Raw genomic sequence first — 27,949 nt, 5'->3', positions numbered from 1 at the left:
ATTGTCAACAATCTCTACCACCTGAATTCTGGACTCTTAAGGGTAACAGGCTTGTAATAGTGCGGGTTTGTCTGTAGGAGGAGGATACAGCATCAGGTACATATGCATTTTTAATAAAGATTTAACTTGTCTTTTAAACACAATGCAGTAGGAATAATGTATTTTGGGGTCTAAGGATAATATCTACTGGGATTTTCCCATTTCTCTTTAGTTTTCTAAAAAGCCCACAACAAGGTTCTGACATTCTGCCTGACATTTCACTCTTCTGTCTACCTTTTATCCATCTCTTAGATAGTGTATTCTTTCAGTTACTTTCCAGAATTTGCTGGGTCAGTGTTTGAAGCATTTTCTCACATGAGAGTTTGTCTACATACCCCACATCCATTTGTGCATGGAATGACAAATAAGCGGCATAGTGTTACCATAATTAAACAGTAGTTCAATAAGTCAATACAGTGCTGCCCTCACAGCTGTAAAACCTCTGAAAATAGATATTGCAAAACAAAATCCAGTACAGGTGATACCCAGAGGATAACCACCCTACTACTGCTGCTGCTGTATCCGTGCTGTAAGGATGAGTTGCACACCACCCCGCTGTGTTCCTTTGGAAGGAACTGTGGGTGCAAAGGAAGGGAGAGAGACAGGAGCACTGGGGAGGGGCAGGTCTGTCAGTGCACCCAGCTGCAAGCAAATGCTGCTGGGGAACAGACAGCAAGAGGATGAGGAGGCACTAGGCAGCAGTGCAGATCAGCCACCGAGCAGGGCATCCCTGCTCTATTTCTGCTGAAGTTATGCAAAACTTTGGCTTTGCATTCATTCTGGTGGAAGGAAGAGTGAGGGAAATACATACTAGAAAACTAATGTCACCTCCCAGTACATCAGCCAAAATGTCTCTGTGATTTGTATGCTCAGACAAGAGAATTTGGTCCAATAAATGCTGTATTTTAGACTATATGACATCTGTTATAATAAAGGTTATATGTCAGACTGAAGGTCTGATATTCTCAAGTCTTTTTACAGAGACAAATCATTAATTTCTACTTGGTTTATATTTTAAATTTTGTTCAATATAAATAAAAAGAGAGAGAAGGCTTTTTAAATAAAAATTAAATGCCAAAATTTTTATTTGCATGTTTGTCAAGAAAAACCCTAAAGTTTCATTGGCATGCTTCCTATCTGAAATGTACACAAAGTTATTAAATCTACTTTGGTGATTTAATTTTGACACTTCCACAGCAGTACCTCTGAAAGTGCTGAATGAAGAAAATTCAGGGGAAAATTCCCCTCATGTAATTAGTATGGTTCCTAAGTGTGTACATTGCTCTATAAATAAGTTGTTTTTATGCTGTGTCAACCCTGCATACAATTTTAAAATATGAAAAAAACTTCCATCAATTGCTAATATTAATGTTTAATACCATACTTACTTTTACTAATTATTTACATCTGCATTAACTGTTGGAAATATTTCAAATATTTTCATATTTAATTTTAATATTCCTAATATTAAACAACAGACATATAAGAATGTAGATATCTAATAAGAAAGATTTGTTCAGAGCAGCTTGCTGATTACAACTATAACATCAAATTGGTTTTGTGATCTGCTTTATAGATCTTGAGGCAAAGGGGGATTTCTTGGAGCTCCTGCTTGGGAATTTATGAAAGAAAAGTTATCCTCACCGTGAAGACATGAAATAACGTTGACACACATAAAGCATAAATTAAATCTTTCATTTTCAAGAATTACTCTGTGTTACACAGTTTAATTAAGGCAAAATTCACTACAGTCACCTCCAGATCAATCAGTTTTCATGTTAAGAGCTAAAGCAAGGCACGAGTCATGCAGAGCCATTAGATGGGCCTTTTTCCAGGAAGAATTCTGTCCTTGGAGTGGCCACTTCTAATGAGATCTGGTATTCAAAAATCTCAAGACCACTGTTTTACACTTTCCTTTTTGAGATACTTGCTAGAGAATGTTTCTCATGCCTTCTCCCCACCCAGTCTGGAGCCTCCCAAATGTGGTTAGTGAGGGCTCTGCAGGTTCTGGCAATCCACAGATCCAAGACTCTTGTTCTCAGCAGTGCTTTGTAAAAGGAAGGACCTCTTTCAGGCCATGCTCTCTGCCTCAGTTTGTGGAAGCCTCAGCAGCTTTCATGTAATGACATTAGGCAAGCCACCAGAGTGGAGACCTCTGCTCTTTGGGTTTTTCCTGAACTCTTAGGAATGGCAGCCGTTCAGCTTGTAATACTGTGTGGTACAATATTATTGTAATACAGAATAACTGGGAAAAGCTGCAATTTTTCCCAGTTATTCTCCACTTAGTAAAAGCCAACAAATGCACTACTTGATGTAGCTACAAAATCTCCATTGAAAATTTAGAGAATCATGTACAGAGTGTCTTAGTCAGCTCTGATAAAAGTCCAGCCTTTATTTACTAATTTTTCATTTGCTATTAGAATTGGATTTTGAATAACTATGTAAATGTGTGCTTGACTCTCTAGATAACATCTTTATAGAACTGAAGGCTGTGCAGTACTTTGTTGTGTAGTTAATAGTGGTGGTACTTACATGCTTTTGCTGACACAGCAAAGGAAAAATTAGAATATAACTCCTCATTCCTATTCCTTTGTGTAGACTTCATTTAGTGTTTGTAAAAACATGTTGGGATATAGCTCTCAAATGCTGTCTCCTGCTTGGCAGCTCATGCTGTCAGCAATGCTTTGTGAGGATCTAACTATGCAACTTTTTTGTAATTCATCTTTGTGATTTTTGTCCTAAAAAATACTAAGCATATATTAAATGTCATATTTAGAGGGTGTTTTTTTCTAATTTTATACTGATAAAAATATAAATCTGAAAACTAATTTATTCAAAAGAACCTGGCTTTAATTTTGTTCTTGCCATGCCATTTATTACATAAGTCAGTACAGAAATTAAAAGAGTTTATGTTGTGCACCTTATTCTACAATTACAAATCATATTGTTTAAAGAGACATTTTAAAATATTTGCATTGAACAAATGTAGGCAAATAGTTACCTTTTCTGTATTTGTTCTATCAATTCTTTATTTGTCATTAAAATGGACTATGAAAAGACGTCTGCAGAACTCTCTAACTAATTATTGAATTCTTTTATTTTAAAATGTATACTACAGAATAATCAATATGTGGTTCCAGGAAAAAAATAAACAAACTTACTCATCAACCTACATCAATGGGTTTTTTTTGGAGGGTGTGGCTCTTCTCTTTGGGTGGGGGATGTTACTATTATATTTCTGTAATCTCCCCTCAAATCACAAGCTCAGCAACAGGATTAACAGAATTTCTGTAAGTGAGTGATTCTAATACTTTTGACAAATAAAATTTTCTATGACCATCTAAATTTAAATAGTCTTAATAAAGTTCCTGAAGATTTACTGTAGTTGTTAATATACAGTTTGTATATATGTATATATGTATATATGTGTATATGTGTATATATATGTATATATGTATATATGTATATATATATGTGTATATATGTATGTATGTATGTTAAAGCCTCTCCTTTGAGAAAAGAGCAAGAAACTGCAGCTTCTTGCTGGTAGAATTTCAGAGCATGCCCCCTATTGTATACTCTAGTACAATCAGTACAGTTTGTTTCTCTAACTGAGCCTGATTAATGCTCAACTCAAGAATAGTGACCACAAAAAGAATAGATAGAACTTCTCTATATTAAAAATATTTTTTAGAGAAGTCTGCTGAGTACATAGTATGTGGTATGGGTCTGTTGTGGGAAGGCATTCAAACTAATGTCAATATTTGATTTACATCATTGGAAAGTCAGGGAATATCATTATCTCGTCCACCCTTCCTCCCCTTCGCTCCCCTCCCCACCCTGCCCCAGAGCCTCCTAGGCCTCAGGAGTCAGAGGTAAGATACTTTTTCTCTATCTAGCTAATGGAAGGTCAGTTCCTTACTCGGTAATTTATGGATATTTGTTACTAAAGGACAATTTGTGAGGATTTTATGCAGCGTTACTTAGTCAAAATTTGTTTGCTAGCTATAATCTACAAATAAAACAGTATGACATTATTAGTTTGATAAACTTCATCTACTGTATGTTGCAGAAAGCATGTCTCAATTTGTTTTGGAAGATAGATATGAATAGACCAAAGAGAATACAAATTAAGTCATAGACCCCATCTGACTTTGCAAAAATGAGAAATATAGAGATTACATCTTTTTTGTATTGTATTGTGTTGTATTGAAGAAACTACATCTGGGAATTGGGGAGGAAATGCAGACATGGAACTGTGTGTGATGCTATTGTTAGAATCCCTGCCCAGGCCAAGAGACTGGCATTTTCACCTAGTGCAAATTAGCCCCCAGAGTATGTGTTAGCACTTGTGTACAGACAGAACATGGCTTAGGAGAAAGCCGTAGAAAGACTGAGAATGGGAATGGGCCTTTTTGTGGACCAAAGGAGCAGTAAAATGCATCAGTGCTGTGGGAGGGGTGTCAGAAGGTCACTGAAGACCTGTGGCAGTTCCTAACAGAGAACTGGATTTTTCTTCCAACCTGCTTTGCAGCCTCTCTAGCTGACCACCATCAGAAGTGCACCACTGGATTTGGCCAAAAAGAGAGAAAGGAGAGAGACTACCTCTAAATTTGGAGAGAAGGATTTTCAGCTGGGTTGTAGGAGATTAATTTCTTCATCCTGTTTCAACTGTTTCTTGTTTATGAAAAGTGGGAATGCCTCAAAAGCCCCTAGAGTAGTTCTTCACAGAGCATGCAGTATCTGTTGATTAGGGACTTTATCTGGGATGTGATATAACTGGCTTCATAACTTTACATTAAATCACATGGGGCGGGAGCTTGAAAAAGGCTGTAAGCACTGGGAGGGGTGTGTCTCTTTAGTCTGCCCTGGTGGAGGCATGGAGCCTGCTGCATACTGAGTTTGATGACATGTCTGTGGCTCTAGTTCCTAAGTCCAGTCCTGGGTGCACAAATAAGGAATTTTCTGTATGAAAATTATGGAAGAGATTATTTTATAAGAATATCTTCAGAGCTTTCAGATTAAATGCAGAGAAATAGTTAATCCCAGACTTACTGTTTTCTCTTTTCTGTATTTCTGCATTAAACTGTACTTCTGATTGAAAACATTCTTGTAAATTTGGTTTTCCCTGGCCAACATGTGGATCCTCCAAATACTCAAATCCAGTGGTGTCAAAATATTGCCAGACAAAACTGTTGTGGCTGAATGTGTCTTGTCTAGATGAGTGAGCATTGTCACCCTTAGTCCACAATCCAGGTGTTTGATCACTTCTTCAAACACAATCCTGCAAAACATCTTAGACATAGTCTGAATAAACATTAATTAACCAGTCAAGTCCTTGCAGAATTAACAATTCTGTCTATTTAAAATTGTGGATGATACGGTGTGTATTTTTGTTTTATAGAGGCTGACCTCATTCCTGAACTGAGTGAAGCTGAAGAATATGAGGTATAGCGTTTATTTGTTTTTTAAGAGAGTATTTAAAATACATACATTTCAACTAGACTGAAATTATATTCTGTGAAAATTTACAAAACTATGTCACCGAGTGTATTATTTTCATTTATGTATGCATATATATACATATATATATATATATATATTTGTGTGTGTGTGCATATATAGCCTTTGAGCTCCATTTCTCCCTCTAAACTCTGGAGATGCCTCAGTATTTACTTCTCTGGAGCTGGAGATACATGGTGAAGTAAGGGAAATCACAGGAGATCCCTAAATATTTTTTTAAATGAGGCATCAGTTTGCAATCACCCCTCTGTGAAGTCTGACAGAATTGTTCATTTAGCAAAATCAAAGCTGCAATCCAGTGTTAGGCTTTTTAGTTTGTTTAAAGAGAAGTTTGATTTGGCCTTGCTTTTGATGGTTTTATGGTGTAGCAAATTAAAGTAAGGGAGGATGGTATTTGTGCTGAAGAGTGAGATTCAAGTGTGTCTGCTATCAGTGTGCTATTTGTTGAACCATTACTCAAGAATTCTTGGAGGGTCATTTGCTTCTTGAACTCAAGTTAGGCTTATCAGTATAGCTCTGTTTTACAAAATTTTTGATGGTCTTATGATAACCTTTGGAGGCTTCATATTCAGTAACTAGGTTTCTGGTGTCCCAGCAAGGAGAGAGGTAGAAATACCATAATTAGGTTTTTAACAGTCTCTAATACCAATTTTGCAACATAGACAGTTACTTCAGTAAGACATTTACCAAATAATAAGTAATCCCTCAGAATATTTAATTTATAGTTTCAGTCTATGACCACAATATTCTCACTGCATGACAAGTAAATAGACAGCCTGTGCTTACCTGTCTATTTAGCCTCCCTTGCATTTGTGGGCACAAAGTAACAGGTAATGCAGTCATTTCTCTCTTCTTGTAAGCTATGTACCTAGATTATTGCATTGTGTCTGTTAGGTGCCAGTGAACAATTGATTTTCACTTGAGCCAAGTCTAAAATTGCAGACATTGCCCTGCAGAAAGTAGACCTTCAGAAGCAAGGGGCTGTACAGTCCAGCCCGGGTTTGGAGACACACAGTCTTGGTGCTGCTGTCCCTACAGTTTAGGTGTTTAGTCCTTAGAATGAAATCCAGACCTGAGAGTCACATCCAAGGTTGTGTGAGTGAGCTGGAGGTTGCTGATTCAAAGAGAGGCTGAGTGTGAAGCCCAGCTCTAGCCTAATGGGTAAAGCCCTTGCTCTGGTGAGATTGGGTAAAAGCTCACAGCTCCTGTTCGCTGAGTGTCTCAGTCAATAATGTATTCAGCAGTTCTTTCTCTTGGGTGCATTCTTTCAAAGGCTGTTGATTTTTTACATTCTTCTCCCTGCTGTGCCGTGTTCTCTGCAGGAGTGGGAGATCTACTCAACAGCTTTAGTGGAAGCTGAGGAGTTGTTAGATTGATAAATGTGCCCCAGTCTCCTATGTACTGGGTGTTTTCTCTCAGCATTGTGCTTTTGAATAAAAACCAGTGGCATTTCCACCACATCACCAAGAGGCTCTGTGCTGCTCTGTCTCTAGGGCTATGTGTGCCTGTCAAACCAAGTCCCTTCAGAAACTGAAAGTGCCTCTCAATCTAGATTGCAGAGTTGCACTGTGACAGATTTGGTTTTGGTGCACATCTAGGTGGGAGCAGGCTGAGCATCCTGACATCTTTTTTTCCAAAAAACTCTGAAGATTTAGCACAATTGAGGACAGGTCATAAATATATTTCACAAATTATGTTGTTATGATTACAATTTAATCACAATCAGGATATTAGTGCAAACCTATGACATTCTGATAGCAAAACGATTTTTTCATTGCTGTGTCTACAATATATACTATATATTGCATATACAATCGCATTTTATTAGGAAAGAGTTAGGGCTTTTTTAATAAAGTAAATAAACACTGTGAATGATTTTTGCCTCTCAAAAACAGTTGTATTGTAACACAATACTGAAGAAGTTGGGACACAGGGTTTTTTTTTGGTTTTGCTTTGTTTGTTTGTTTGTATTGCAAATAAGTAATATTTTTCAAGATAAAAGAGGATACCTGTTCTTGCAGCTAATACTTTGGTTTAAGACCAAAGTCTTCTCAAGTTTTGTCTTGCTTTATCCCTCTTGTTTCATGGATCCGGGAAATGTATTTTTACAGTTTTAGTTTTCATTCATGTGCAGAGTCTATAAACATTTTTAATTGTCTTCGGCTATGATATTTTTTTCAAAGGATGAAGTTGATGAAAAGGAAACAGAGGTGGATGAAGAAACTGCAGTGGTTCCTAGCACTGACAGTACAATGAACCAATTGAGGAGAGATTTTCAGGTGATTACATCCAGCTACAGTCAAGAAAAAAAGGGAACAAAACCCAGTGAAGCTAAAACAAATAGATACTTAACAAGAGAAGAATTGCATGGTAAGGATAATGTTTTCAAAGCAGTTTATTATGCTACTTCTCCACCTATTGGTGAAATTTCTGAAGAAGAAGATCTTTTTTTGGAATCCCAAACAATTACTGGAATTCCTCCTCAACTCATTGATTCCACCAAAGGCAAAGAAGAAGAATATATATATCTTTCTTCAGGCACTGAGCCAACAAGAATAACCACTACTGGCCACAGTGACGAAGATTTCTTATTGCCTCCTATTAAACCTCATCAGGAATCTGATGACTTTTGGAGTTCAGTTCCTACCACTTCTTCATCACAGCTGGTTACAGAGGAGACCTCCCAAGAAGACGCCTTTCCTTCAGGAAGTCCAGACATAAGTGTGCATGATGTTCTTTCCCAAGGCTCCATTAAATATGTTTCAGAAGGTGTAGCACCCTCAAGCTCTGATGAGCCTCCAAAGCATACTTCTTCAACTGACGGAAATTTATGGTTTCGTAATGCTACAAATGCAGCAACTCAGTCTGTTGATACATCACCCAGCAGGCAGTTGTCTCAAACCAGTTACACTGCTGCTTATGTAGAGGGATTAAAGCCAACTACAGTGCCCTATTCAAGCAGCCCAATGGTTTCACAAGACACTTCAGATGCGGATTTAGAATTGCCACATTATTCTACCTTTGCTTTCTCCTCTGCTGAATTATCACCTCACTCTGTCTCTTCAAGCTCTGGAGAATATGGTTCTGCTTCTGCTGCCAGTGAGGTACTCTCTCAGACAACTCAGCCAGTCTATAATGGTGAGATACCTCTTCAACCTTCCTACAGTAGTGAAGTGTTTCCTCTAGTCACCCCTTTATTGTTTGACTCTCAGATGCTCGACACTACCCCTGCTACATCAGATAGTGATGTGACCTTGCATGCCACACCTGTATTTCCCAGTGTTGATGTGTCATTTGAACCCACCCTGTCTTCCTATGATGATGTACCTTTGCTTACATTTTCCTCTGCTTCCTCCAGTAGTAAAATGTTTCACCGTTTGTATACAGTTTCTCAAATGTTTCCACAAAGTGCTACTCCAGCTGTTGCAAGTGATAAGGTGTCCCTGCATGCTTCTTTGACGTTGGCAGAGGGTGATCCATTAATACAGCCAAGCCTTGCTCAATATTCTGATGTGGTGTCACATCAGACCACTCATGCTGCTTCAGAGACACTGATATTTGGTCATAATAGAACTCACATATTTTCTCAAGTTGAACCATCCAGCAGTGATTTAAATATGCATGTACTATCTACAGTGTCTGAACTTCCTTATGCTTTGTCTGGTAATGTGGGCTCCCTTCAAAGCTTTACTGTTTCCTATGACTCTGCAGAATTTGTGCATGATTCTGTTGATATATTTCGTCAAGATCCTTTATTTAGCAGCTATAACAATGTACTGGTGCATAAACCTTCTTCTGTAATGTCACAAGCTGATACTTTGCTGCAGCCTACGCACTCTCTATCTAGTGACACGGATTGGTCTGAAGCATACTCTGGTAGTGAGTCCCTTTTGCCTGATACAGATACTTTGATGGTACTTAACGTTTCTTCCTCTGATTCTGTTGATGAGATTCCATATGAATCATCTGGGTTTAGTGATGTTAAGATGCTTCAAAAAGGTGATGTTATATATGGAGATGAGAGAGAACTGAAAATCTCCTCCTCTTTAAGTGAAGTGGCTTCCAGTGCTGAAAGTAAAGTGATACATGAACTTTCTACATCTGTTTCTAATAATGTTGTAATTGAGCAGAATATGTCTCTGCAAGAAAGCCTACTTCCTGTTTCTAGCACAAAGGGAATCCTTCCAGTCTCTCTTGCTTTTCCCACTACTAAGATATTTGATCGTGATATTAGTAAACTTACAGAAAATCACCTTTCTGTTCAGCCTTTGCATGTTACAACTCCAGCCTTTGATGACACTTTGCTTAAACCTGTGCTTAGTGCAAGCTCAGATCAAGCGCTCTCTGTCCCTGCTTATAGCAAAATGTTATCCTCGACTCCACTGTACTTTTATGAGACCTCAGCTACATTAAATAATGAAGCATTACTGCAGTCCTCCTTCCAGTCTTCTGGTGATGGTGCTCTGCTTAGCACAGCTGCAGTTGTGCCTAGTGATCCAATATTGGCTGAAAGCTCAAGGGTTCATAAAGATAGTTCTACATTTGACCAAATATTGCATGAAATGGCACCAGGTTCTGCTACAACTGAAAGCAAGCTGCATTCTACATCTGCACCTTCTGTTGCTGATATGATGTCAAACACTTTTAGTAAGCCCACAGCGTCACTTCAAGGTTTATCTGTTTCTTATGCAACTGAGAAACATGTTTCATCCAGTTTATTTAACAGTGAAGATGTTCAGAAGGTTATGCCTTCATTGTACAGTAGCGATGTTTCATTCCAGCTGACCAGTTTACAAAATACAAATGCCTTTTCCCCCCAAGCAGCGAATGCTGTAACAACTCCCTTCCTAACAGGTGACTTATCATCACACGTAGCTTCTCCTACAGACAGCCATATCTCTTCAAGTGTTTTTGAAAGAAGTGAGGCTTCCAGTGTCTCTTCAAGTTCCACACTTGGTTTCGATCCTGTTCACATGCCTGCAGTTGTTTCTGGTTCTGATGTGTCCGTTCATCACACTCTTCCTTTACCAAATATACATATTTCAGTTACGGCTGTTCCTTCCAAGAGTGAGATCCCTGTAACTGTGAGTAGGTTGCTGGTTCCTTCTAGAGAATCCTCTGGGCTGTCTCCCAGTATCATGTCCAGTACCGATTTGTGGTCTTCTGTAGTTGAGGATGACTACGATGAATATGATGATGGCTTCCCTGTAAGTAACTGTATCTCATGCATTTCCCATAGAGAAGATCAGGATATGGTAGTAGACGATCAAAATACAAAGGTAAACAATAACGAGGATCAGAGTAACCCAATTATAAGCTCACATTCTGAGAAACATGAAGAAGAGAAGTTTTCTACTGCTGCATCTGACAGTCCGATAAACCATGCCATGGACAGACATAATTATACATCCATACCAACTTTGACACCAAGTGTGATACCTAAGAAGCACAACGACCTGAAAATTTTGGAGAACCACATTCAGACTTCTAGTGTCCAATTGCAAAACACATCAGAATCTAAGTCTTGGGCTGTTTTGACAAGTGATGAAGAAAGTGGTTCTGGCCAAGGTACCTCAGATAGCCTTAATGATAACGAAACTTCAACAGATTTCAGTTTTCCTGACCACAATGAGAGAGACACTGAAGGGGCAGTTGAAGCAGGTAACTCAGAATTAACTCCTGGATCATCACAGTCATCAGCCTCATCTGTCACTAGTGATCACTCATCAGTATTCAACATCTCTGAGGCAGGTTAGTTATGGATAAGTCTAATGAATAGCATGGGAAGCTGTGAGGGGATATTTTTGTGCCATAGAGAATGTGAAGGTTTATCTACAGATGATAAAGGGAGAGCATAACAGTACCGATGGGTGTAATTAAGGAAGCATTGGGGGTCAGGGGTGCATACTGAGCTGGCTATCTTGTGAATACTACTTCTGTCTACTTAAAACAGCACCTGAAATACTCTTCAGTAAGAAGATTGATCCTCTGCTTTTGGGTAGATGCATACTGTCAGCAGAGGTTGAGTGGTGCAAAATCTAAAACCAGAATGTTTCAGTGCTAATTGTTTAATTCTAGTTTTAAAGGTTTGAGAGGGACTTAGATTCTCTGTTAAGTTCTTTGTACAAAGACAAGTGTTGCCCTTGTGGAAATAACATCAGAGGAAACCGTGCCTCTCCTGGAGGAAACATACTTCTGATATTCTCTTTTAAATCAATAGCAGCAAATTTTTTGGTGTTTTCTAAGAGATACTGAACAGGGAAGAAGATGCTTGTTTGATTCTGATTCATCTGAACTCAACAAAACATCCATTTTTCTTCTGCATATGCCACTTTCAGATTTCGGTGAGATGCAGAATTTTAGTGCCAGATTTTCACATTCCCAAATTAGAGCCAGGTTCTCCTCTGCCTGTTTATATTTAGCACTGTTTTTCTTTTTATTCCTCTTAAAGTCAGTGAGAGTATTTGTGACCCATGATTCCAAGGATAGAAGTCAAAACTGGTAACACATTTCCTTTGTATTTAAAAATGCACTGTGGAAAATCTGAAGTATTCAGACACATAGTTTTAATTGCTTCTTGTGTTAGAGACTTGAAAATCAAAGAATCAAGTGAAAAATAATCTATGATCTTTGAAAAAAAGCAAGCAAACAAACAAGGTTGAATTGGTGTTTTAGAAGTTGAACTTCTGTTATGTACTTGCAGTATCTGTAGAGGGCAGTATCATTCAACTAAACACACTAAGGATTGGAATGCACAAAGCGTGGCAAGGTTTCAGCCCAGTCTTACAAGTAAATACACAGTTGAATTACATAAGGTCGTATTCTTTATGAGCAACAGAACATTAACATGGAAAGGTGGTCATTTGGCACTTGGTATAGTTGCGGCTAGTAGAATGTGAAAAATGGAAAATAAAAATTAAAGGAAAATAGAAAACATTGAAATTGCTAGGAGTCCTAACAAGGTAGGTGTTACAAAACTGAATCAGTAAGTGAACTAGTTCACTGGTAAGTAGTTACCACTTTATGTAAAGTGCATAACATTTCTTCAAAAATAAGCAAAAATAACATTAATATTTCAAAACTTATGTTACTGATATGAGTAAGTGTTGCCATAAGATATTAGCATTTGCATGATGGGTATCATTTGAATTTTTACCAATAGTAACTGAAAAAAGATTATATGGTACTGGAGGAGGAGGAAGAGTACAGCAGACTTAGTTCATCTCTAGATATTATTGTAAGACCCTCTACAGTATAATTTCATGTGCATTACTTTTTTTCCAATACATGATGCCAAATACTGGCTTTTAATAAAGTGAAAATTCAATTTCAGCATGTCTAACATGGTCTTCTGTAAATAAAAACCATATTTTCTTAATTAAATTATGAAGAAATGAAACAAAACCAAAAACGAATCTCTCACTTGAGAACTTATTTATACATTGCAGTGGATTTTGCAGAAATAGGTGAAATCTCTTCTTCTTGTGACCATTACAGAAAAAAGTTGTCATTTAAACTTTTCCCGGTCTTGCAGCTCTTGATGCATAATTATGCTTTTTCTGAACAAGGGTTTTCTCCGTATGACCTCTATGACTACCTAAACCTTTCAATATCTGTTGAAAAACTAAGGGAAATTCATAGAAAAAATATGCAAAAGATCCAAACACATCAGTTATTAGAAAACAAAGAAATGTACTGTAGCTGAGCTGCCATCATTGGTGTGATGGCCGAGTAAGCAAGAAACCCAGTTACAGGAGAAGCCTGCACTTCTTTCCCCATGGGAGAAATCCTAATAGAATATGGTCATGAAGTTTGAAGGAACCTGTCATCAAACAGATAGGACTGTGACTTAGTCCAGAGTTGGATAAGCAAGTCTGATTGTTTCAAAAGGATCATATTGTGTTTTCTCATGTATACACGTAGTTTTTCTCTGAAATCACTAGGAAGTGCCAATTTTAACCTACTCAACAGAAACTTGGAGATTTTTCAGAAGCAACTTTTGCCTTCAATTACTTTGCCCATTGAGCTGCAGAATTTAAAGAGAAGTGACTGATATGGGTGTTAAAAGAGTGTTTTGCACTAAAACCAAGAAGACATCTGCAGAATCAGAGCCTAGACCTTTTTGCACATTAAGTCCTGAAAGCCTCTAAACTCAAGAAAATGGAAGCAGATAGAGCTACCTGGAAATCTGTAGTGTGAAGCCATTTGTTTTTTGACATCCTATTTAGAGCATGTAATTTGCTGTCTTTTTTTTTCCAGATTCAAGTCCATTCCTTCCTCGCTTTGTGTAAAAGCTTTTTATTCATGTAGAATTGGTCTCTTGAAATCCCAGTGGAGTGCAGATGTTTTCTATACAGCAAAATTCTGCTCTTACAATGAAGATTCATTGAATTAGGAAACTTTGCAAAAGCAGAAAACATTCTAGGGGTTTAATTCTAACAAGTGCAAAACTGCTTATTTCTGCGTTTCAACTCAAATAATGCTCACACTAAACTGCCGAGATTGAAATAAATCAGTTATTTTATGTCCAAGTCACAACTTTAAAATTATTACTTCTTGAGGTATGACCAAAGCTGAAAATACAGTTACTGGTGTTTGCCACCATTGTATTTCCTCCTATGTCTAAGTATTTCTGTCATCCAGCATTATATAGCTCACAGAAATATGAAACCAAAGCAATACGTAGACATTAATTTGATCACCTGTAAAGATGAAGGTGGGAAATTTAATTGTCTCCAGTATAGTTGAGGGAGGCAATTGGACTCAAAGGAAGCAGGATGTATCTGTAAGGCAATTTACAAAATGGGCAATGGATAAAAATACAGAAAGCTTAACTGTGATACAGTAAGCACATAAGGACTATTGGAAGATAATTTTCATATTAAACTATTAGCCAGAGAAATGATTTGCATTATATGACTGACAGTTCAATATCAATTCCAAGGCACATTCCAAAATTATGTATTCAGATTTCTTAACATATGTAGCTTTCAGCTAATAAAACAGATTAAAATAAAAAAACTTTCTGCTGAATTTTAACAATAATCTGCTATCCTTAAAAAGAGAAGTCTCCACTGCTGGAAGGCTGAGTCACATAAGCTTGAACACTTTGCTTTATCTTCTATCTGCTTATCTTCTGTAAGCTGGTTTGCAAATATATAAACTTTCTGCGGTACATAGTAAAAAACAGAGGTAAGTGATATTAAGTAGGCTCATTATAAGACACATTCGCTTGCACTGTGCATTTCTCAGAGTTTAAACATGGACTGTTTCAATTTTCTCTGACTGCAGAGGCAAGTAATATTAGCCATGAGTCTCGTATTGGTCTAGCTGAGAGTCTGGAATCAGAGAAGAAGACAGTTATACCACTTGTGGTCGTATCAGCCCTGACTTTTATCTGTCTAGTGATTCTTGTGGGTATTCTCATTTATTGGAGGTAAGTTGTTTTTTGGTTGATCTATTTTTCAGTTCTAAAGAGGTCTGATTTGAAAAATGTGATTGGCATTATTGAGCTAGTTTACAGCAGGGAGACTGGATCTTGTCTCTTACCATGTCTTCTTATTTCTCAGTGTCACAAGGGTGATAAAATAAGGTGGTTTCTGTCCAAAATACTCAACTGCAATTCTTTTTGGGTTTTTTGCTTGGTTTTTTTTTGCAGAGGGTTTTTTTTTGCAAATAGTTTATTTCCATATTGAGAGATCTTAGTGAACAATAACTTGTGATTGATGCCTAGAAACCAAGTAACTTAACAGACCACTGGGAAGAGCAAGAGGGAGAAGAAAAATAAATATCATGGCACCGGGTTATTTACTATCTTTCCAATCCTTTACCTGTTATAAAAAGTAGTTACCAATTTAGAATGAGAATCTACAGTCCTCAACAGGACTGTGTGAATAAGCAATTCATATGGCACTGTAGGAGTATGTTGTAGCTGACACTGAATGGGAGACAGAAGAGGGAGAGTTTAATGATACTATAATAGTGTGACTCTTTGAAGATCCTTTACTGAGTAACACTTCTGATGTTCTGTGATTAAAAAGTCATTCTACTTTGTGATTCTGCCAAACCAAAATTAGCCCCCATAGCAGATAACTATGGATGTGTTCCATGTGTATGCATGTGTTCAGGTTTCCTCATGAACATGTTCTGTGACTTGATAAACTTGGAAGTGAGTAAGAAAAAAAGATAAAGACAATTGATGGCTATAAGAAGTCATAATAACATAATCAGTAAGAGCAAAAAAAATGTATCTACACTGTGAAATAAAACAGACCAGCTAGCATGGCACAGATCTCTTCCATGCAACTGAAGTCACTTCCCTCACAGAGGATAAAAACAGAGAGGATGCATTCACATCCTGTACTGGGGATGGCCTCTGCCCTGTGCTGACCCCAAACTGTGTCAAGCATTGTGTGAAATACTGCAAGTTGGCCTGATCTAAAAATGTACCAGGAGCCTTGGCAGCCACATGGCAATATGTGACAATGCTCAAGGGTTTTGGCCCTCTTCCATTGGTTCTTGTTAAAGTCAGTCTTCATAGGGACATATCTGCTTAAGCTCTCAAAACCCTTGCAGAGCCCTAAGACTTCCTCAAGTGTGCAAGTTGCCAGGGAGGAAATGCCACGGTGGGCCAGAAGGGGGAAATAAGTTGCAAAAGCTTCCTACCAGCTCAGTGATTGCCAGGAACCTGATCCTGTTACTGTTTCTGCTGTGCTAACACATAAACTAGCAGCCAGAAGCAGGACCTTGCTCTTACAGAGATGTACAAAGAAGTGGGAAGACAGGCCCAAACATCTGCTTCCACATGCCTCCAGAGCTCGTTTCTTCTTCCCTCGGCCCAAATAATCCTCCTTAATCTAAAATGCAAAAAAATGGTGGAGAACTGGTAACTAGACCACAGACTGCCCTTTCCAAGATACTGACTACTCTAATCTCCAGACTGTGATATCAGGGTTGTGCTTACTGACTTTTCTTCAAGCCTCCTGATACTGGTTTTCTGTCAGCTTATCAGGGTGTGTCCCACATGGGGACAGAACACATTCCATCCCTGGACAGACTAGGCTGGAGAAATTGAGTTCAAGCTTCCAGGCAAGTGTGCTAGTGAGTCAGACAGCCTTTGCCATGATTAAAGACACTTGAACAATGAACCTTGAGAAAGGTTTCTTCTGCTTTTCAAAGTAGCAGCTAATTGCCATAAAAATTGCATAACTCATTTCTTAGTTTATGCTTAGTTGGATAACTTTATTCTCCATGCCAGGATTTCCAGATAACCACTTGCAGACTGAGAATCCTTTCCTGTCGTTCATGTTATACAACATGATTGTTCATATTCATCTTCCAAAGGGTTTCATCCCTGATGCTAAACAGTATTTGAAATCTCTTCCATTTGCCAAAGAATGCCATGCGTTTAAAGACCCAGATTGTACAATGAATTCTAGTAATCCTACGCGTTACAAGCTTGTTTTTGTCGAATAACATTGTGCTCATTTTGTATTCTTTCTCTGGGAAAGAACAATTCTGTAAAACAGGTCTTTTGAAATAAAACAAAAATCCCATTAGCAATAATATATGCTTGACTTGAATCTAATCTTTTCTGTATTTCTTGTGTACTACAAAATAAAATATGGAGCTCTTTTATTGTTAATCCTCAAAATTCTCTTGGCATTAGGATAACACCAGTAACTATTTCTTATTTCAGGGGAATGCAACATAAAGACTATGCATTGTAGGTAGGACTTTCCAGCCCTCTTTCAAAGTTGCCAAAACACTCAACTCTTTTTAAAGCCTGGAAAAAAAAACAGAATATTGACTTCATTGCTATGCATATTTTATTAAGCCTGGAAAATATTAGCAGAAAGTCTGTAAGATTTTCCTAATAGTTAGATTTAGTTTGTTTTGAAAGAATTGCTGTTAGGTGTTAATGTTTCTTTTTTTTCCCTAATTAGGGCCAATTGTTTTCACTTATTAAAGTTGATAAAAACATTTAGGTTTACAAGAAGTTATTCTACATTCCTTTTACAACGGTAGTAAAAAAAAAGAGCATTGGCATATCTTAGCTGGTCATTTGAGTGAATTGCGTTTTGGGTTGTTTCTGCTATTAGCTCCTTATTTGAATATGCAAAAGGTGTGTTTGTTTAAAAGGTGTGTTTAAAACCAAGTAACTACCAAGAACAACAAGTTTCAGTCCCTCAAGGTTAAAAAAAGGCAAAATTATTTTGTTCTTCACTTTAATGACTTGTATCAGAAAAATAATTCTGTACCATCTGTTGTTTGGGTTTTGGTTTTGGGGGTTTTTTTTAAATGAAATTGTTAATCAGCACTTGAGGAAATTCCTCAATCTCTTCACTATCTCATTAGGCACAGTTTCAATCTTTTTTGATAGATATTTATTTCTCTGACAGGGATGAAAACTTCTAATGGCAATATGGTCTAAAGATTGAATAAGTACCAGTAGGAAAATATACAAATTTTAACTACTCTAGTTTTGTGTATCTTTTGTAATTCAAACAATTTTCAGTCAATCAATGTCATTTTTCTTTCATTTCTTCAGCATGATTAAGATTACAGTAGAATAAACAAGGAGATTCTTTGGCCTGTTTAATAGCCTTGTTGTCAAGACAGACTTTTTTTAATAGCTTTAGAGAGAATTTTCTGTCCAAATCTAGAGTCTGTCCATTTCTTTCAGGACCTGTCTACTTCCTTATTGCTTGCAGCAGAGATGGCAGCAGGGATACCTGAATGTACTTGATCTATTCTTTTCTGGACTGATTCATTATTACCATTTTGCTTAATTAATCATGCTTGTGCAGACCAATTTTTGTAATGTTTATTATAAGAGCTAGGAGAATAGTAACATGGTAACAGTTATGAGTGGAAGTTGTACCATTCAGAATTCTTTTTCAACATGCATATGTGAATTGTGCTAAAAGACCCACTCTAATAACATGATCCACAAACTGCTAATGCAATTCCAGGTTCATTTGCATCTATAGACATCCCAAGTATCAGCTGACTGTCATGCAGCCTGGTAGACATTTTGTGATAGCAACACTTACGAAATTACCAACCTGATGGCAGACAGCACCCTGAGCAGTCATTTAAATTTTAGTTTTCTTCAGCTGCACTATATCTTTGAAACATACCGGTCAGAGAATGTTCATTTTCTTATCCATGATTTGAACTGATGCCTTGAATCCTTTGATTTATGAGAACAGGGTTGAGAATCCTAAGGATCATTAAACTTGCACATGCAGAGATACTAAAACCTGATTTAAATATACAGAGGCCACACTCATCCATAAAGGAAAAACTTCTCAACAGAATGGCATCTTATAAATAAAATTGTTAATAAAATTGAAAATTCCAGTTGACACATAAAAATTAATTGCCATTTAAAAATTGAATAATTGGCCTCCATTGAGGATCCATGTAAAGATCCTTTGGCTCCATCAGATCTTTAAATTATCTGAACATTTTAAAAAAGTCTGAGAAGTGTTTGAGAATTCTTACTGGCAGATAAACCTGTGAGCTCAAAACGCACTGAAGTTCTCAGAGAGAGAAGTAATCATGCCTCTAAGACCATTCTGTGTGAGCAGCAGATGTGCAAACACATCCTCTCACAGATGGCTGTGCCTTGCAGAGTTCAGCTCCCTTCCCGAGTCCCTGGGGCAGGAGCACTGCACAGTGCCATGTGCACAGGGTGCTCTTCACCTGCCTCAGTGGCAATCCCAGCCAAGCTCCGAGCAGTCCTGCCCCAGGGCAGAAGTAAGCACATATTCTCAGCCAAGGTCCAGGGGCCCAAATGCTAGAAAATCTATGTCCCCCACAGTCTGAGGCTTAGTCTTGTAGTCCCAAGTAGTTCCCACTGAAGAGTTCATGCAGATCTAGTATCCCTCCTGTCAGACTGAAGTGTTGCTGCTACTGTGCAGATCCAGACACTGTAATTAATTCAGTGGCTTAGCACTGGCCCCATATATAAAGTGTGTATTTGAACGAGTGCAGTGTCTAAATTACAAATTACAGTTTTAGGTTGAAGATCTAAATGCTGTGATGAAAGGTGTAAATTAAATAATAAGGTTATTGAGTGATGGGACCTTTGTCTGGAAGTTTGAAATAGTCATCACTTTTTTCATTAACAACAAGTGATAATTAACGAGATGTGAGTATTAACATTAGGTTTAGTCATGAAGGCTTTCAGAGCTGATGCAGAAGCAGATGGAGTGCCTGTTTATGAGTCTTATTACAGGTTAAGTCAACTGCTATGAATTTGTCTCCCAAATGTGCTATGGGTGTAATTTATTTTCAGCCACAATTAACTTGTTAAAGATTAAGAATACATTGGCTTAGTGAGGGATAATGAGTGTACGGCATAATATGAGGACATTTAAAGTACATTTTAAGATGTGAAAACCATTACGCTAATTAAATTCTTTATAGCTCAATCTTTTCTCAAGGAAGTAGGTGACAGCGTTAGTCTATAAGCCTTATGTATGATCATCATTCACAAGCCGTAGACTTTGGGAAGAAGACACTTTCTGGGTTTGGAGCTTTAGCATCAGACTGGTTGGCATGTTTGGTTGGTGCAGTTTTTAATAAACACAATACAGCATTCACTGTGCCCAGCAGAAAGGGCCAGACTTTCTGATTAATAATTTGAAGACTTTGATATTTGCCTGCATCTTACAGACATTTCACATGCAGTTCTGATACTAACTCTTGAGTCTTACACTAGCATTGGGACAGCCTCTTTCACCTCAGCAGCCACTAACTCTAGTGCTAGTGACTAAAATTTAGTGGGGTGTTCCGATGTGCCTCCTGAATGTGTCCTTGGTCTGCATCCAAAATCACCATTTCCAAGTAAAACCAAGTACCTAACAGATTGTATTGCTCCAAATATCTCATGAAGAGCCAAAGCTTCTCTGTGAACATCATTAATATGCTTTTAAAGGATTCTAGCTGGACTTCGAGTTTGTCATGTGAATTACCAGAACTATTTTGCAAGCCTCAGTTTTCCCTTTTAGACAGAAAAAGGTGTCGGCTTTTTCTTGTATTTTAAAAGAATCTATATTGTACACTGATAGAAAATTCCCAACATATTCCAAGAATATGGTCAAGTTTCCCAGAGTCTAAATTCAAATAAGCTTACCAAAGTATTTATTATCTAAATTAATGTTTCTGGAAAGAATGACAACAGCCATATATTCTCTATCTACTTCTCAAAATATCTTCAAAATTTATTTCTGTTTATAACAATTATATGAGAGGCAGTGATACAGGAATGGTACAGAATTTAAAATAACAGTGATTACACAAAGTAGTAAACGATTATACAATTGATTTAGCCAACAGTTTTGAAGAAGCAAAGTCTTGTAAAAATAAAATGGAATTAGCATATTCTTGATGCATATATTCCTTTTTAAATTCAATGATTAGTGAATAATACTTCAGAGAGATTAAGTGACCCAAAGTTAAGATTGTTATTAGCATGTGTAATCATATGGAGATTTTTTAATTAAAAAGGCTTTGCAATGCTTACAGCAGCAGTTGATTATTCATTCCTTTGAATAGCTTGGATTCTTAACAGATGCTATTCCTATTATCTTCACATCTGGATTACAGCATAGACACAAATAGCACCGTGGGTCATAGCTAAGGTTGATTCCATTTGTATTTGTACTTCAATGTTTTAGCAACAAAGCTGGCATCTCCTGGAGATAGAAATTCTCCTGTTTCTGTCTGTCAACTTTGGGAAGTCGTCCTTGGTTAAGGTGTCCCCCAGTGTTGCAATTACATTACGACAAATGGTTTAGCCCCTGTCATAGTAGCTCTAGAGCCACTGTTTTGGCTGTTGTCTTTTACTGCATTTCCATGTCTGCAGTAGCATCTATCGATGAATTAATGGAACTGATCTCATACACTGCTCCATCTTCAGGCTAGCATCATCACATGAAAGGGAACAGTAATTATTTAAGCAAATTTGGATACGTAAGGAAGACAGTAGCAATTTTTGTACTTGGAGTTGTGCAGCATCTGCAGTAGCTCCTGATGAAGAGTTTCTCTTTCAGCTGTCACTATGTCTGATGTGTGCTCTATCTTCTGCCTCTGGTATAGGTAAAGATGCATGAACTATGTATTATGCTGAGGTAATGTAGAATTCATGTTTTATGCATAATTTGGTGATGTGCTGGGGGAGTATTTATATTGTGGCAGTAGTATTTGACACTCCATGAAAACTGGTTTTCAAAATTATTTTTCTGTCTGACTCAATAATGCCAGAATTCCAAAAGATCTCAGATAATGTTTTGGTGGGGGTTTATTGGTTTCTTTTTTATTTTGGTTTTTTTCAATATTTATTTATATTTCTTCTTCTCTAGGAAATGTTTCCAGACTGCTCATTTTTATTTGGAAGATAATACATCACCTCGAGTGATTTCTGCTCCTCCAGCTGCAATCTTCCCAGTCTCAGGTATTTTTGGCAACTGTTCTGTGGATTGGTGTTAGGTGTTGGAAGATGCTGCTTTATATATGTTAATATGAATTCTTCATATACTATAACATCTGTAAACCAGAGATTTGTAACCTCTTGTACAGATCTGTGTAAATAGGTACCCTTGACATCGGCAGAGACTGGTGTTGTTAATATTCTCTTTTGTAGGTAACACAGAAAAGAAATATCCTCGGTTTACAGAGTTGCCTCAAAGATACTCTGTGCCTTGTAGCCATTTGAGATGTCGCCTCACCAGAGTGGCTGCTCATGTAGCCATCTGAGCTACACTAAATAGCACTAGAGGATAACACCAGCAGCATATTCTGTTGTATTTCTGCCTTTAATTAGATTTGTCACTTGTGTATAGAACATGTCCAATTCTTTTTACCAGCAGGATGAGGATATGCCTCATCTGTCTGCATTTCACTTGCAGTTATGGCATGTTCTTACACTTACATATTTTACTAGCATGATTACTCTGGTAAAGTTCTGTGAGCCTCTCATGAAAATAATACAGAAGTTCAGAATGTTATTAGCATCTTCTGATTCTATATCCACCACATTTATTTGGAGAAACTGTTCCTTTTCTTTCCTCAAAGAGTATCAGAGGAGCACATGCAGCCTCCTAGCTTTTTCAGTCTGTGTAGAATGAAAAGATTAAATAGATTAATTCTGAAGCAGACCATAAGCCATGTTCTCACCTATGAGACAATGATATCTTTTTCTGCAAGTAATGTTTTTGCAAACTGTGCTATTACACAAGGAGACAGATTTCCATGGAATGACTAAAAGAAGAAAATCAGCCCTTGTGTGAATAATCAGTAAACCATTTAATTAAATAAATCCCAAGCATTAGGCTTCCATTGTAATGGAATTTTGGACATCTTTAAATGTATCTTGTACAGATTTCCATTGTTAGAAGATGCATAACCTTTAACTAAATGCTTAAAAAGCAGAGCTATAGCTTGATTTCAGAAAACATTATTATATATGAATGTCAAGTACCAATCATTATAGGAAATCTCTTCTTTAACTCTCCTTCATTAACTATATTGCACTACAACTGTATAATTTTCTTACAATTCTTCCTGACCAGCTCACCTCAGGGAAAAAGTGTTTTTCATTGTTATAATTGCACTTACTGGTATTTTGAGTGCCTAAAATACATGTTTTGAAGCTGGAGGTTTTCCTTCTGAAATGCTGATAAATATTAAGGAGAAAGTTTTTTTTTGAAGATATACAAAGCACTGAGGAAATAGTTTTATTTTGCATGCAACAGATAGCAAGTGAACAGTTACAGAGTTTTCTATTGCACAAGTGCTTCAACAGTGTAATTTTACAATTGCATCTAATTACAATATAATACTAGGAAAGAGTGTAGGTCAGGAAGTGTGTTTTGCACCTGCAAGTTTAATTCTTATGGCTATGACCAAAAGCAAACTCCACAGATCTCATTATATATTAAGATTTCTTCCCATAGGATTTCTGCAGTTGCTCACAGCAAATGCCATGGCACTTCACAGCACAATTCAAAGATGTATTCAAATAATAATGAATTACAGGATAGCATTCACATCCACTATCAAACTCTTAAGTAATCTGAAGTGATACCTGCCATCCAGATAAAAAATACGTTCCTGGATTCAGAAGTGACTGAATTGGGAGATTTGCATGGGCAAGGAAACAAAACCTGAGATCTATTTATCCATATATATTCTCCATTATAGATTCTCCGTTATATATTGTACTCACTCTTTGGGTCATTTACCTTCCCTTCTAGTTTTGTGTTTGCATATCATTAGGATAAACACTTTATGCTTGGTTTCATCTCCAAAGTGTGAAGATTGTGTTACACATTTGTTCAGCTTCTCTTAGGTTTCACTGGATAAATTCACTTTTTGTATTCAGATCCAGTCGTGTAAGTGGAAGACCAGATGGATCTTAGTACAAATCAACAAATTCTTGGTAACTGAAAGCTAAAATTATTAGGTGGGCTAAATGCTGAACATCTGTTGGTGTGAATAACAGGTCCTTGTTCAATGTTTCTGATGTTTAGTTCTCATGTGAAATAGTGATGAAATTACAGATTGTGAAATAAACATATTTTTAATCCATGAAAGGCTTTAAAAAAATGAAAAACCCAACAAAATTATTCTTCAGAACCAAAACTAATAGAAATAATGTCAAGCTTTAGCAGATAATTAGCAAACAGATGACTTTGTTTACACAGCATATTTGCAGTGAAGAGAAGATTAAGTCACAAAGGTTTTGGATGTGATTCCTGATGCATATTCTGTACAAGTTGTTTTTTGTATTTGTCTAAAGTTAAATGGAAATGTTACATTAAACACTTTAATTCCTCGAGAATTTAGATTTTTTTGATTGTGGGTATCCAGAATGTCTTAAACATAAATCTTTCATTTAAAACTTGAAGTATGAAGCCTGATGTGATACTCTGTGGTCAGTACTGTCATGATCAGACATAAGAATGTTCTCAACAGGTACTCATAGAATCACAAGGAGAATGGGGAGAAAATTCCATACTGAATGTAGCCACTAATGCAGTAAAAGATGAAAATTAATTGCTGTTTCTTTTGGATGCCAATGCAAACATGCAACTGTCAGTTAATATGAAGCTGCTGGCATAATGCTGCTTTAATTTGGTAGGCTTGGGACAATGTGGCTTGTCCAGGTGCTGGATCTGAGTAAGGCAACACCAATCAGCCTGAAGCACCCAGACAGCTCTGCCTAATCATTCCTGCTTAATCAGTATTATTCAGAGCTCTGCTCCTACACTCTCCCTTGGAACATTTTGTAGCAAAGAACTAATCTTCCCATTTCTCCTTGACTTCACAGGGAATTTTATGCTTTCTTCTATTTACAGACAAGCTCAATATCTTTCAGAATCAGGACTTTGATTTCAGGGGCTTAGAGACAGAGCAAGGCATTTTGTCTTCTTTCCAAATAATAATTTAGAAATGTACAAGTGTTAAGTAACTATTTTAGAAATGTTAATGTGTCAAAGAATGTTGAATTTTTATGGGAGTTGTATATCCAAAGTTCATGCCAAAAATTTTATTTCAGGATGTTTTGTGGATTGCCTACATATAAACTTCACTATATGTCACTGGCTTTTTATTCTACATAAATATATTTTTTGTCTTTTCCCACCCCTAAGATGATGTTGGAGCAATTCCAATAAAGCATTTTCCAAAACATGTTGCAGATTTACATGCAAGTAATGGTTTTTCTGAAGAATTTGAGGTATGGCTCTATGACGTCATCTTTCTTCTTAGCACATACAAATAATGTTACGTTTAAATGCCTGGAAACAAACATGGGGGCATTGCATCTGACTTGGGCACCAATTTCATGAATGCATGTAAATGTGAGTGCTTTGAGCCCAATATAGAATTTGTGCATAAAGGTTAGTGAGATTCCTAAAAGCTAACAGAACTGGAATAAAAATGGGGATGTTTATTACTGTTATAAAATACTGAATGATTGTGTGAATAAACTATGCAAAGATAATGCTACATATATGTCTTATCAGATATAGTGACAGATTTAAAGCTTTACCAATACTAATGTCAACTGAATTTTGCAGAAACTACCCACATTTGCTTGTTCCATTTACAAAGGAAATAAAATGGAAGTAATAATGAGTACACGTGGCAAGATTTCTGATAAACAGGGGAGCTAATGTAGTCTTCATAGGTGGTAGTGAAAGCTTTACAGTTCCTTTCCTAAAGTTCATAAGAGGTATTTAAAAATGTTGAAGCATATGCGCTAATCATATTAAGTTACTATCACTCTGTGTAACTAATGATCTTCATTGTTTTTCACACTCATGCATTGCAATCAATTTAAAGATGGATATGTCCTAACAATTCGCATAAACATTAAAACCTCAAACACCGTAACTAAAGCTGTGTCATTAACAATTTTTACAAGTGATTTCTTAAAAAATTAGTCAGGTGGGATGGAAAAAAGTGTTCTAACTGATCTTTATGAATTTAAAATAGGATTGTAATATTCCTGTTGCAAAAACAATAATGAAAGTAAAATACTCAATTTTGCATCATTAGGCTTTGCTTTTGTTTTCTCAGCCAATATATTGTGATCTAGTGGACCAAAAATTCCATGTCCTTCACATAACCTTCTTCATCGGCATTTTTTCTTCAATTCATTTAACATTCAGAATATCCATTTGATTTTTGAACCAAATTTATAAATACTTGAGAATGTCCAGTACATATTCATATACTACACATGTGCATATGCACTGATGGGCTCCAGCTAGACCAGCTGTTAATAAAGAGCAGATGTTGAAGGACTGTATGTAGATATGATGGATACGAAGTTTTTTCACCATTAGTGAGCACGGTAATACAGAAATCAGGTTGTTCATTTTAAATTGATCTTTTCCTACAGTTTTACTTTTCCGACATTACAGAAGTGATCTAAATATACCAAATATAGTGGATGCCACTGAACTACAGTTGCACCATCTGAAATATTTCATGCTAGTTTTAACTATTAGTGAAAAAAAAAAAAATCAGTGTCTTCATCATTTCTTGGAGGTCCTTTTTGGCATTATGGACTACCCCAGAATTAGTGTCCAGTTCTTTTCTATACTGATAGGGAACTTAGAAGATCGGAAAAAACTGAAATATAGTAATTGTCTTTGCAGAGTTATCATACATTTGAAGAGTACAAGGGTGGTTCAGATTTGGTGGGGAAGGGGTGGGAAGGTAGTAAGTTTTTTTTATATTACCACAAAAATGAATAATTTAAAGTCTAATTTTTAGACTGGTAACCACTTTTCATATGTGTATTTAAGTAGATTAAGGTGATTGACATTAAAATGAATTATAAAAAGTGTTGGGAAACATCATTATAGTATTTTCAGTGATGGCAATGTATTTGCTACTTAACAGTGTGGACCTTTTAAATGCTTGAATTTACTGTCAGCTAAAGTAATCAATAAAATGAATTAATTTTGTGAGGCTTACAGACTTCTGTCTGTAAGCCTCACAATTCTGTCTTCTCAAGCCTGTCTCTCTCTTTATAAAATTGTTGGCTTCATTGTGAAACTGCTGGCAGCCTGAGTGAGGTCTGTAACTCTGTCTTTCCCCAGAGTGCTGTGAGGCTGGCTGAGCAGCACACAGCCCTGCTTCAGTGGAGATTTTGCAGCTGAGTGCAAAGAGAGCAAAAACGTTCCCCAGAGAAACTAATGCAGTTATAAGGACCAATAAAAATTCCAGTGAACTGTTAAATATATAGATAATCTGGCTAAAGTCTGTGATGTTGCTCGTATGTACAAACTTTTGCTGGCCTAAGGTCTAACTTTAAAGCTAAAGATAGGAAAAGAAATGCTAGCATTTTAACTGGGAAAAATACCTCTCGTTTCCTTTAGGAGTTATGTCAAAATATTCAGTTTTGTTGTTATTATAGATATATTGCATGACCATTACTGTTTTCCATATAGTAATTGTAATTTTTATAAACACTTATCCATTTGTTCTGTGCTGTGGAATTTGATTTTTTTTACTTTTTTTGCATTCATTCCCTCATTAGACACTGAAAGAGTTTTATCAGGTAAGGAATTATTTCACTGCATTTTTTTTTTAGCAATGAAGTAGTTGTAAAATATCATAGATAATTGGGTATAAGGTTGTGGTTCTTTTCATGCTTACTTACTATATTTAAAGGTATTTTATGTATCTTAATACATACTAAAGCATGACATACTGTTTTTTCAGGAAATCCAGAGCTGTACTGTAGATCTAGGTATTACATCAGACAGCTCTAATCACCCTGACAACAAGAATAAGAATCGATACATTAACATTGTTGCTTGTAAGTAAAGGCATCACTTGGTGTTTTGTGTTAGAAATA

The 27,949-nt window shown here is 36.7% G+C and overlaps 1 protein-coding gene across 6 annotated transcripts in view; it reads left to right on the top strand.

The window, feature by feature from the left end:
- PTPRZ1 (protein tyrosine phosphatase receptor type Z1) overlaps positions 1 to 27,949 on the top strand; it is a 135,844-nt gene that overhangs the window by 93,106 nt on the left and 14,789 nt on the right. For 2 of the 6 annotated variants that reach the window (XM_085042272.1, XM_085042287.1), the window contains exons 11-17: positions 5,444 to 5,487; positions 7,746 to 11,313; positions 14,854 to 14,998; positions 21,936 to 22,027; positions 25,227 to 25,312; positions 27,629 to 27,649; positions 27,814 to 27,910. In XM_085042272.1, coding sequence (XP_084898398.1) covers positions 5,444 to 5,487; positions 7,746 to 11,313; positions 14,854 to 14,998; positions 21,936 to 22,027; positions 25,227 to 25,312; positions 27,629 to 27,649; positions 27,814 to 27,910 — 4,053 coding nt within the window. The remainder of the gene's footprint in view (positions 1 to 5,443; positions 5,488 to 7,745; positions 11,314 to 14,853; positions 14,999 to 21,935; positions 22,028 to 25,226; positions 25,313 to 27,628; positions 27,650 to 27,813; positions 27,911 to 27,949) is intronic. The other 4 variants (XM_085042279.1, XM_085042302.1, XM_085042294.1 and 1 more) reach the window with 3 other exon arrangements.

The sequence above is a fragment of the Lichenostomus cassidix genome, chromosome 1Aa (genome assembly GCF_008360975.1).
Source record: "Lichenostomus cassidix isolate B80296 chromosome 1Aa, HeHo_3.0, whole genome shotgun sequence".
In the NCBI taxonomy this organism is placed as follows: Eukaryota; Metazoa; Chordata; class Aves; order Passeriformes; family Meliphagidae; genus Lichenostomus; species Lichenostomus cassidix.
Note: the sequence above shows the minus strand (reverse complement) of the source record. Positions and strands in the feature narration are given on the sequence as shown.